This window comes from Monodon monoceros, unplaced genomic scaffold, assembly GCF_005190385.1.
Source record: "Monodon monoceros isolate NGI ecotype Baffin Bay Population unplaced genomic scaffold, NGI_Narwhal_1 Super_Scaffold_8, whole genome shotgun sequence".
Classification (NCBI taxonomy): Eukaryota; Metazoa; Chordata; class Mammalia; order Artiodactyla; family Monodontidae; genus Monodon; species Monodon monoceros.
The window spans coordinates 27877521-27890428 of record NW_021703785.1 but is presented as its reverse complement, the minus strand read 5'-3'; the positions used below and the strand labels follow the sequence as shown (position 1 = coordinate 27890428).

General features: G+C 37.4%; 1 protein-coding gene across 12 annotated transcripts in view; it reads left to right on the top strand.

Moving 5' to 3' along the window:
* SCEL (sciellin) overlaps positions 1 to 11716 on the top strand; it is a 254474-nt gene extending 242758 nt beyond the window's left edge. For 11 of the 12 annotated variants that reach the window (XM_029210129.1, XM_029210127.1, XM_029210126.1 and 8 more), the window contains 5 exons: positions 1479 to 1553; positions 5472 to 5580; positions 7837 to 7939; positions 9347 to 9419; positions 11397 to 11716. In XM_029210129.1, the coding sequence (XP_029065962.1) occupies positions 1479 to 1553; positions 5472 to 5580; positions 7837 to 7939; positions 9347 to 9363 (304 nt within the window). In that variant the 3' untranslated portion in view covers positions 9364 to 9419; positions 11397 to 11716. Of the gene's footprint in view, positions 1 to 1478; positions 1554 to 5471; positions 5581 to 7836; positions 8055 to 9346; positions 9420 to 11396 lie in introns of those variants that run through there. The other variant, XM_029210119.1, reaches the window with a different exon arrangement.
* The last annotated feature ends 1192 nt before the right edge of the window (positions 11717 to 12908 follow it).

The window sequence follows — 12908 nt, the reverse complement described above, 5'->3', positions numbered from 1 at the left end:
TGGAGTCACACTTTAATTAAATGGTTCTATCGACTGTTGTTTACCTCTAATCTGAAATAAGGGGTATAACTTTTAGTAAATAAGCTCTGGCCCACAAAATCTGCTGCTTGATGTGATGGATGTTGAGGAGAATGTCAAACAAGGTCAGGGATTCACAAGTCATTCGATTTTGCAGAGTATAAAAACAAGAATTGGCCTAATTGTGGTGTAGGGTAATGGTGGGGCATTCAGATGTGGATATACGCACGCGTGTGTCAATCATCGCCCATTTCAAAGAGGCCAGAGAGCAGAGTATGGGGGCGGGGCTCCCAGAAATTCGAGGTGCGTTCGATTTGAGCAACCTTCCCCCCAAAAGGGATTCCTCAAACCCCAAAGTAAGTTACCTTGTAAAATGCAACCTCAACTTTGATTTTGCTGCTTAATCCAATTCTCCCTAAAATCTACACCGACAGTGCAGTGTGTATTAGACCAGAGGCCCTAGAAACAGAGTTGGGATTGAATCTTAGTTTGTCATTTACTGACTATGTGGCCTCAGCAAAACTACTTAACTTCAGTTTTCTGTCTCAATTCAAGTCTCAATTTTCTGACCAATAAAATGGGAATAATTTTATATGTATCAGGCATAATTATGTGCAAACTTTTATTTGGCATTGTGGGCTATGTGTTCCGTAAAGTAGATTCTATTTCTAACAGCAGTCTGCCTATGGGCAGTTTGGAGGGAGAGAAGGATTTCTCATTAAAAAATCCCAAGTGAGGGCTATGGAGTTATCCTTCACTGTATGAAATAATAGGAACATATTGCTTCTGGTCCTAATATGCTCCCAGGTAGTGTAGGTACTGGGGAAGCATTTATGGACAGTCAGCTGGTTAGTGCACTGCAAACTTCATTTGTCTCCAGGAGAAAGTGACGTTTACAAACTGGAGCAGAAAGGGAACAAAGAGGACTTTTAAAAGTTACAATATTTTTGCTTTCATTCTAAATGATTCCTGGATGTTTTCAAGCAAATATAAAAACTTCCAAAGCTTTCTCTAAAAGTTCAGGAGTGTTTCTCTACGTGAATGGTGTCTGTCTATATTTGCCTGCACTGGCTCGTGCTTTGTGTATATTCTTTATGTGAGGCTACAGATAGCTTTCTTTTAGTAAAAATAAGGGAGGTGCAAGTATAAACTTCATGAAAAACAATAACTGCTTTTCCTGCTTACACTTGTTCTTGCACTCTCCTTGCCCCATTCTTTATTTATCTTGGTGAATATGTCAACTTATGTCAACTTGGAGGTTTCTTGCATATCAATACTTCTCCAGATTTAAAAAAAAAAAAAGAGTCAGTACATTGTCCTGGCTTGTAACATCCCAAAGAATAATAATAATGAGGCTGTGTGAGTGGGTGTGTGTGTGCTTCCTTGCCTGCATAGAGGTATATACTTCAATATTAGGGGAATAGTCCAATTCTCACATGTCCATATGTGTTTGTTTCTAGTAAATCACCAAAGGATAGATATCAGGAGAGTATCTCTGGAAAATACATACAAACCATTTATTCGACTTCAGATAGGTGAGTATGTCTGTATTTCCATACATAAAAGTATATACACACACATATAAACATATGTATTTTTATATATTATAGATAATATATATGTGTGTACATACTTTATAAATATACATTTTATTATGTATGTGTATATGTATTTATATATAATATATATTTACATATCTTCATTATGTATATAGCACTGAAATATATATGTACACATTCTTGTAGTCCATTGAACTTGGAGATGACATTCCTGACAGCGGTTATATTGGTGATTGTATGAGTGGAACAAAGAACAGCAACCTCTGCATCTAGGAATTTGCTCCTTGACTTCCTGGCTGTTGTTCTTTGATTTTGATGTACTTTATTCCAGTAGAGCTTTCTGTGCCTTACAGCTGCCTCCCAGGCAAGTGTCTCTGCTGTTGGTGATCCCAGGAGTCCCCAGTACTGCCACATTATTAGCATCCAGGCTTCATTGCATCCCTAGACCGTGCCCTCAGCCCTCCCTCCTTGCGGTTTTCCAAAGCCAGCTCACCTTACAAACAGCTGCGTGGATGTGCCGCTGTGACCCACTAGGCCCAGGAAGGAGGTTAGGGTGAGCATCAATTTAGTGCCGGTAAACTGACCTCAGGCTTTTGCTCTTGATTACTCTCTTTTACCATTTTATGCTCAGTCGGGTAAATAGGTGACACTCCTGAGACTGTGGCCTGCAGACTTCCAGCGGAGGAAATAAAAATAATTAGCATTTCAGTCCAACCACTGGAAACCAGCTTAATGCAAATGTCCGGTGTTCTATGGAAGGTATTTCTTTATTGCAGGGGGTGGAAATATGGCTCACTGAGGGTCACGACATATCTTTTTTTTTGCGGTATGCGGGCCTCTCACCGCTGTGGCCTCTCCCGTTGCGGAGCACAGGCTCCGGACGCGCAGGCTCAGCGGCCATGGCTCACGGGCCCAGCCGCTCCGTGGCATGTGGGATCTTCCCGGACCGGAGCACGAACCCGTGTCCCCTGCATTGGCAGGCGGACTCTCAACCACTGTGCCACCAGGGAAGCCCCCATATCTTATTTTTATGCACAGCCTCAGCTTGTAACGCAGTCCTTGGCACCTAACAGATACTCAATAAATTATTCCTGAATAAACAAACCTATGTTCCATTTACTAAGGGAAACATAGGTGGGCCAGGCATCAGAATTACATCCTCTTTTTGTCACTTTTGTTAAGATCTTCTATTACCAAGGCTCTTCTTAGTGTCTTGCCTTTAAGTCACACCTCTTTGATGTGACTATAGGAGCACCACAAGTATTGCTTAGATAACCAAAACACCAGAGCTAGGTTTTTCATAACGCTCTGAAAAGATCTTTGACTAAGTATGATCTTTGTTTTTTTTTTTGGTCACAAGGCACAGCTTTGTTCCCTGACCAGGGATCAAACCCAGGTCCCTGGCAGTAAGAGCATGGAGTCCTAGCCACTGGAACACCAGAGAATTCCTGACTAAGTATGATCTTAATAAGGATAACACCAACACCAGAGCTTTCCCTGGGCTCATATTTTTATTGTTAAGGAAGAAAAGCATTCTACATTAAAGTGTTGCTCTCAAAGTGAAGAATTTCCCTCCTGTTCCTCAAGTGATCCTTGAAATTTTTTTAGTCATCAGAGCAAAAGTCAATTCTCCGTTAAAACTGGTTAGTCCAGCAAACTTTTTCTGTTGATCATTGTGTGAAATTAGCTGCATCCCCACAGTTCTTACCTAAGCACATCAATCCCATAACGTGACCAGTGCCCCTTTACAAGGTAAATACCAAATTCCTCTGTACATGATTTATGGGCCTTCAGAATCTGATCCTGCTGAATATTGACTGATGTTCAATCACTGCAGCCACCCTCATTGTGTGGCACCTTGGTACATCCTGTTCACTCTGCTTGGAACCCCTCCATCACGCCCCTCCCCACCTCACTGGGCTCCCCTTGAGAGCTCCTTCACCCTCAAGCTTTAACTCAGATGGCACTTATGCTGACAAGCCTTTCCTGCTTCACCCCAGGGATAAGCTGCTCCACTGGCTGTGTTCTCCTAACTCTTTTCACACATCCATAAATGTGTGGTGACCATCCAATCACACACCTGGCTACCCTAGTGGAAAGAAGGCTTCTCATTGGAGGAGACTCTCTCACTCTTCTTTATATTCCCAGCTCCTGTCTCAGTGTCTCTGGAATGGAAGAATGCTAGAGAGTGGCAGTTTTTACTCTGGAAGTGCTTACAGTCTAACATGGGAAATTTAAGTGTGTGGGTACCTACGTATGCATATATGTGAAAAATGCATAGGAAACTATTTGCCCGGAATATGTAAGCAAGTACCTAGAGAGATCATTGAAAGAGGGAAATATTTATTTATGTACATAAGGGAAGAAGAGATTACTAGAATGACTGAGAGTATAAAATGAAACAAGGCTTTATCTACTCCAATCCCTTTCCTCTCTTACCCCCTCCTCCCCTCAACTTTCCCTCCTCTCTGCTTCTAGTCCTGCACTCGATGACAGGATCGATTGTGGTTTCTGGGCATGACTAGTTCTTTCTAACCCAGTGAGCCCAGTCAATCTCACAAGCAGGCCCAGAGGTAGCATAGGGCTCTGTGGCCGCTCTGCCTTCATTCAGATCCCGCCTCTGCCACTCACTGGCTGCATGACTTACCCTTCTGTGCCTCAGCTTTCTCTTCTGTAAAATAATGATAAAAATAAGAGTACCTGCTTCTCAGAGATGTTATGAAGAATAAATGAGTTCATATAAGCAAAGTGCGTGGAAAATGCACTGCACATATTAAGTATATTAGCACTATTAAGTATTAGCTATTTTTGTGTGTGTGTGTGTGTGTGTGTGGTACGTGGGCCTCTCACTGTTGTGGCCTCTCCCATTGTGGAGCACAGGCTCCGGACGCACAGGCTTAGCGGCCATGGCTCACAGGCCCAGCCGCTCCACGGCATGTGGGATCTTCCCGGACTGGGGCACGAACCCGTGTCCCCTGCATTGGCAGGCGGACTCTCAACCACTGTGCCACCAGGGAAGCCCAAGTATTAGCTGTTTTTATTTCACCACCCCGGTATGTATCCTACTTTGGAAATTTCAGGCTTGTTTGCTAACACCCTGAGACTAGTAAACTCTGCAAGGTGCTAATTAACACTGTCCTAAGACCTTCCAAATGGAAAAGAATCAAGTAGTTATTGGTCTTTCTTAAGACTCTGGCGTGACCCAAGGTCTTTTGGACTTGCTGATCATTTATTTATTATTGAACATTATTTTTCCAAAGTAAATAGCAAAGCTCTTTTTTCCCCATCAAATTTGTGGTGAGATTATATCATATTGGAGAATTTTTGTCATGAAAGGGCCCCCAATATTCTGAGTCTTACAATGACACCAAGAGAAGTGGCATAAGGGAGCGTTATAGTGACTCTAGACCCTAGAATCTAGGTTATCCATCATTTGTGAATTCACCAACACATTCTTGAATGGATTTCTATTTTTGTCCTATTGAATGTTTTGAGAGTTAAATTTTTATATTAATCTGCAGCATAAATTTTCTATGATATAAGTACATTAATAATTCAAAACCCTCTTCTAGCTTCAAGGGGTACTTATGACCTAGTTCAGTTAGAAAACTGTGAACATCTTTGTCCTGCCCAGATGCACTTTTGATTGCTAATGAATTAATAATCTGAGACTTTCCTTCATGTTAATTCTTTGATATCATTTTGAAATAACTAGAAGAATCAATCATTTATCCTGCTATCCTAGGATAAGTAAATCCTCAGCTTTCCTTGATTTTTACACAATTTACTACAGTATCAACAAAATTAACATATCATTTCCATACGACTTTATGGGGAATACATCTGTCTTTTGCATCATGACAAATTTATTTTTAATTGCTTACATCTCTATAGGTCTGTCATTGAAATGGATATGTGCACTTACTGTCGAAAACCCTTGGGCACAGAAGCTAAGATGATTTTAAATGAATTACAAATTTGCTGCCATTCCACTTGCTTCAAGGTAAGGCTATGTTTATTGCATTTAACGCAATATAAAATTGCATAATGATTGGAATAAAAATAATTATTTAATGAAATATATGCGATGAAGTTAAAGCTTTCAGAAACACTGTCATGCACATTAATAATGCACTATTTAAACATTTCTCAGAGTTCTACAGCCTAAACCTCCAAGGTTTATAATTACTCTCTTGGCTTTAGGCTTAAAAGTTGATTATTGACACATTTATAACTCTGACCCTACAGATTGAAATCTGTAAAAAGATAAACACTTGTTCTCTTTAGAAAAGTTTTTGCAGCATTTTCATAAATCATGCATTACATAAAATATATAATGAAATCTGAAAAGGCAAACAAATTGTTGAGAAGAAAGCTAGCATCTCCTTACGTTATGAAATCAGGACCAATGGGCTTAACAATAGTTGAAACTCAGTCTGCTTTTGAGAGCATGATTAATTCTAATTAAATGTGGCTTAGTAAAATAATAAAGCGTACATAGTAGAATACGTCACAGTTTGTGTTTTTATATGCTATTTCTTTTACTTTTCACAAAAACATTCCGTAGGTGAACAATATAGATTTTGGTGTAACTGGGTGAGCACTTAACTAGGAACCTGAAGACTTGAGCTGGAGTTCTAACTGACACTAATTGAGGCCATGTGACTTTGGACATCATCTAAATTAGCTTAGCCTCAGTTTCCTCATCTGTAAAATGAAGTAGCTGATTAGACCAGTGGTTTCCAACCCTGGATGCATATTATAACTGTCTGGGGAGATTAGGAGAAAAATAGAATGCTTGGGACCAGCCCCAATTACATCAAGAATCTTAGAGATGACTGCTGGGCATTGGTATTTTTACAATCTCCTTAGATAGATCTAACAGGCAGCCAGTTTAAGAACCACAGCCTAAATCTATGGGTCCCTTCTAGTGCTGATATTCTATGACTGATACAAATTATCTAATTCAGTTAAGTAGATGTAATACTTTAACAATTGATTGCTTCTCCTTAAATTAGCTTCAGAAAGTGACACAAAGCAAGAAGAAATATGATGCCTCATTTTGAGCAAACAAAATCCAAAAGGACATCATATATAGAATTCTATATAAAATGTAATCTGAAAATTTCATAATTATTTAATTATGACAGTAAAATTTCCTTTTAATTATTAAGTTTACTCAATGAAACAAAAGTTAGTCTATAGCTCCTCATTTAAAATTATTATGCAGAAAGTTTTTTAAAAGAAGAAAATTCTCCTGATTATTGCTTTTGGTAAATAGGAATAATTTCCATTTATTATATTTTGGATGATTTATTTCCATTTTCAATTTAATTATAAAATACTACTGAGAATAAAAATGTCCCCACACTCCTAGGAAAAGACAGATTATTCTATAGCCATAATAATAGAGAACCATCTGAACTGGCTTAAACATGTCAAACTGATCTATGACAATTTGCGTCAGTGAACTTGAAAGTCAGCCAGTTGGCAGTGAACTTGCTCCAGTGAGCACAGGTCTAAGGCAGATGTCAACCCTTTCCTTCCTCTTTAACCAACACAACTTGAAACAAACTTCCCCCTAAACCCTGCATAGGATCAGAAGTTCGTTTTGCTCAATGACGCTATACCCGGACAGCATAGCTCTCCCTTAGTAAGCAAACAATAAATGCACTTTGTGTTTTTGTTTGCGATATCCAGTGGTGATCTTGTCTTTGGCATAACCAATTTCTGAAAATGTATATCTACTCTGTTGTGAGTTACGTAGAGACTTCAGTGGTATATATGCCCTGAAATGCACATCTCCATAGTAGAGAGGTTTATGAGAGGATTTATTTGAAAAGTTCGGTGTGTGGATCACAGACAAGTAAGTATACTCTTATTTTCCCTCTGGGTTCTCTTGAGGCTTCATCTGAGTGTTGCTATGAAGGATGGTACTGAATAAAGTAAAAGTTTTGTTTGGTTTTTTTGTTTTGTTTTGCGGTACGCGGGCCTCTCACTGTTGTGGCGTCTCCCTTTGCGGAGCACAGGCTCCGGACGTGCAGGCTCAGCGGCCATGACTCACGGGCCCAGCCGCTCTGCGGCATGTGGGATCCTCCCGGACCGGGGCACGAACCCGTGTGCCCTGCATCGGCAGGCAGACTCTCAACCACTGCGCCACCAGTGAAACCCCCAGAAGTTTTTTTTTTTTTTTTTTTAATCCTGTTACGCCAAGAATCTAAACTTCATATATAATGTAAACTTTATACATTCTGTTTAGTGTGAAATATGCAAACAACCTTTGGAAAACCTACAAGCCGGTGACAATGTTTGGATTTATAAACAGAAAATACATTGTGAATCTTGCTACTCTCAAGTTGTAGGTAAGTGTTAAGCTCTGTAAGGAACCATCACTAACATTAATGAACTTTTAATATTGATGGAAGATCTCAAAACTAAAAAGTATTTTCTTAATTATATTAAAAATTCAGCTGCAGATAACATGGTGGCATTTCACTTTATGGTATAAAAATCAGTCAACATTTATATTTCCTTCTTATGTCAGACCAGACATAGATACAACTAAGCAAAAGTCATTTATTTTAGGAAATTTTCCATTTTTTCCAAACAAAATCAGATTTTCTTTGCTCTACTGATCGGTGAAGTTGAAGTGCATTTCTGTGAATGACCTTTGCATTTGCACTGGAATATACTTTTTTTAAACGTAATTTGGTTATTATACTAAATGCCTTTTAATGTTATTTTTAAACGGAAAATTTAGAGTTAATGGTGTACAATTCTATATTGCATATAACATTTGAGTATTTTTTTTTACCTTTAAGACCAACTTTACTATAATTTGGATACCTAATTAGCATAAATGTTGTGAGAAGAAACATTAAGGGTCTGCATTTTTAACTCATATTTTCAATAAGCTTAGCGTGAAAGCTGTAAAAGTTGATTTAAAAGATGCGTACAGTGCACAGTAAGCTAGCAATATAAAATCCTATGAAACTTCATTGTAAAGCTAGTATCAACATTTAATTTTTGCTTCAATAGTAAGTAGGTAGAATAACCATGATGATATTGGGGAGCTGGTCAACGGCACTGTGTGAAAGGCAAGTTGCCTGCTGGTGGTGAATGAAAAAGGAGCATTTGCGATTTTTACACGGGATCCAAAATATGGAATTTAAAGACAAATGTGTGATATTAATGAGGTACTGAGAGGCTACATCTGGAAAATACTCTGAAAAATATTCAGAAAGCCATGTTCCATCAGGCTGCAGAATCAATGACAAGAACAAAGCTAATTATATTCATACTTTGCCTTCTATTTTCTGCTTTCCCCAGCCAGTTCTCATATTTCTTTTTTTTTTCCTAATCGAGCAGCCTTATCAGGATCCATTGTTACATCAAGGGGCCTTGATGTGCATGGTGCAGCTCTAAAACTTTCAGTCCCGGGAGTCCATGATACGGTTTAGGAGATGTGGTTACCAAAACACTCAGAAGTCTTTGTGTTTTCTTCCCGGTGTGCATTTTTATAGTATATTTAAGTTGTCAAGACATGACTCTCAGGCATGTCATAAATATGAGTACAGGGCATTGGTACTTTGTGTTCATGGTATGGCGAGAAGCCATGCCGCAGTGATGAATGCAGTAGGAGGTGAAAGTAAAATGCTTAACCCACCACTACCCCCTTGATGAGTAATTATTTATTTTTAGAACTTAAGTTATAGTCTTATTTTTGTAATGAATTTGTATATCTAACTTATTTTCTTTAAATTTTTCAGCAAAGTGGATTCAGTAATTCTGGCACATGAAAATCAAGATGAAAGCATTCACTAAGGAGTTAAAATTTTTATTGTAAGAACATATAATCTAGAAAAGCTTTTACACCAAAGATTGACTCTGGTATAGAATTAACAACTCTGCTATTGCATAAATAACCTAATTGCCTCCACTAAGGTCACATACATAAAGGGAACCATCTGGTATCTGGTTAGATTTAGAGATCAAAAATTCAAGTGGTTCTAGCACCCAGTGTCAAAGGAAGCATGCTTCTGATGGCAGTGAGCATTGCCAGCCTTCACCAGGTCCATCTCTGCTCAGTATTAGGCTGTGTGTCATGGTTTCCATTATAGACAAATTTACCATCTTCTCACCTTTGTTTCCCTAAGAATTTGGATTTACAGACGTTATTGAAGTCTTGATAAAACTGTCATGGGAGCAAGATATGTTTCATTTATGTACAAAAGTAATGTTGATAGAAATTTTGGCAGAAAGATAAAGTTTGGCAGAAAGATGTTAACGTATAAAGTTGTATGGACCTCAGAAAATCACTTAAACCTTTCAGATTTCTGTGCTATTATCTGTAACATGAGGGCCAATGGACAAAATGATTTCTAAGGTCGCTTTCTGCTCCAAAATTATCAGATTCTAAAGCAAGTTTTTGTTTGCTCTTTAGAAACATACCTGAATCTGTGTTTGTTAGGCCTATTGAACTAGATAGGATATCTGAACAATTTAACCTTGGTATCATCCTTCAGTTTATCACTGATACAAGTTTTATAGAATGTGTTTTAAAAACAGAAAGACCTGCATTTATGGGTAATGGGTAAAATCATATGACATGGTGTTTACGTAATTTGTCAGGTTTTCTTTGCATGCATTTTAAAATCTGGATTCATAAATGATCTATGAGAAATAATGAAAGTTATGGACTACAAGGACATGTTCTTTCGCATGCTATATCTATTCCTATTACATAGCACTTTATATTTACAGATGGCTTATAAAAATAAATGAACTGTCAGTTATACAGAATCTTCTTGTACAGTGTCTATAAATATTACTCACTGACATTGATATGTCAGTTATATGATCATAATTTATTATATTCTGTGCCATGCTGCTTAAAGTAATTTTTTAACTGCTCAATCTATAACTTTGATTTTTAAAGAGCTTTTTCTTAAGGAATTGAAAATTCAGTAATCTTGTGAGGAACTATTATTATTATTAAAATTGAGACATTGCACTTATAAACTACTTTATATGCACATAGCAATTGCTTCTCAAAGGAAAGCATATGGAACATTGAGAGAGGGTGGAATTCTAAGGGAGTTTAAGGCAGTTGTAAAAAACTGACAAACTAGGGAGATTAAAAGATAATCATGTATTTTCTAAATGTTGATAAATGTAGAGTTATTCTTCTGTATAATGATTTCAAGCATCTGTTCCTCTTAGACACTGGTCCACAAAGTGTTAAACACTAATGCTTATTAAAATACAGAAATGTGTAATCATTGTCCTATGGAGAGGGAGCCAGAAAAAACAATTAATAATAATTTGATATTCATTAATTCATGCTTGATGAGAAGCAGTGGTAATTGAGCCATATGTTTTATTGTTCTCTTATTACATGCTATCAGACTGGATCAAAAGAAATAATTTTCTTAGAGTTGGAATTTGTGGCAGGAAAAGACGAATGAAATAGTATCCCTCTCTTTTATATAAAGTGTATTAACATCTCAATGCCTTTGTAGTAATTAAAAATCATTTGAATATCATTTTTAAAGGATTCTACTGTTGAATGCTTAATTTAAAAAAAAACCTAAAAGGAACGTAATTCTCACTTTTCTGTAGTTGTTTAATGGACCCTTTCTTCTACAATAATGTATTAAATTAAACCAAAAGCTGTTGTAAAAATGGAATAAATACAGAGTGGAGAGAGAAGGGCTTCTGATTTACCAAGTCTGCCTCATCATGTCTGGGATTACTTGCACCATAGGAATGACAGATTCCTAAAACAGTTCGTAAGATCTCATTTTTTTTTTTTTGCAGCTAACTAATTGTGCTATGATTGGCATACTTTTCCTGGACACAACTGCCTAAATCTCAGAATACCAGGCCCTGAATTCTATTACAAATGAAGAGATGTCTATAAAAAATAATTAATCGCTCCACTATGAGAGTATCCTTCCAAAAAGCAAAACAAAGATATATCTAGTAATCTTGGAAATAGAATTTGTTAAAAACCTTTTTTCTTTTACTAAGGCCAAGAAATAAAAATTTATTCAAGAAGTAATCTATGCATCCTTAATTGTTTGATTGCAATCACTCCTATAATTAGATAGGAGTGATGAGACAGTCCAGTTCTCACTGCTGGGGCACTCTCTGACTTGTTTACTATGATAGAAAATCATGAGTGTTTGGAACATTTTCCTATTCAGCTTGATTCAGAGCTCTACCAAAACAAGTGACCGTTTGGTCTACGTAGAGGCAAACTTACCATGATGATGTTGATTTTTTTGTTGTTGTAGTTGTTACTACTGAATATACTGGTTATTTGGTACAATGTAAATAAATTGTTTTTAGCATTCCACCTATTCCATAGCACTCAACAGTTCCCAGAGGCACCCATAAATATCTGTATTAACTTGGATAGGCCATTTCCCTCATGGGTCAATTTCCTGCTACTTAAAATGTGGGATTGAGAACATTGGCTTGCTATTGTACCCACCAGTGCAAACACTGCAAGAATCTATGAATCTATTCCTGCTGCTTACCCCATTCTTAGATTATCTCTTTTGTTAGATGCCTAAGAGTTGGTGAATGTTTTGAATGTGCTGCAGAATTGCATGTTAACTTTGTCACAACACAAAGTGAATTCTGGATCGTGTTTACTGGAATGTTTTGAATGTGCTGCAGAATTGCATGTTAACTTTGTCACAACACAAAGTGAATTCTGGATCGTGTTTACTGGATCTTTGTCCTGCCATTTGAGACGTATGGCTTCTGAGATAGTACTGAAATGTTCAGATGTCTCCTGAGTTAGGTAATGGTTTCCGTTTTTTCACTAGAAGAGAGGAAACTGATCATTATCATTGCCTTATAAATGTCATCTGGGAAAGATATTTTAACTTCATTGCCTCTTTGAAACATTCTTCTCATTAATACATTGAAATGCCCAATCATTCTAGACTCTGTAGGAAAAAATGCATTGTTCATAATCTACTGTCACTCATTCATTCACTCATTCATTTGTTCTGTTATCCAATAATTTAAAACTCTTCATTGAGAAACTGTGTTCCAGATCTGAGTGATAACAAAAATAACCAAGGCTCCTGCCCTCATGGAACTTAAATTCTAAAGGAAGGGTGGAGGCACAGTTTGAAAGACAAAAAATAAATAAACACAATAATTTCTGTAAGTAAATAAGACCAGGAAGGAAATACAATGCAGCGACTAGGTCAAGGGGTAGTATTTAAAAATAATGTTGTCAGATGATATTTCAAATAAGAGCTGAATGATGAGAAGGAACCAGGCTGGGGAAAAGCACTCCAGGAGGAGACG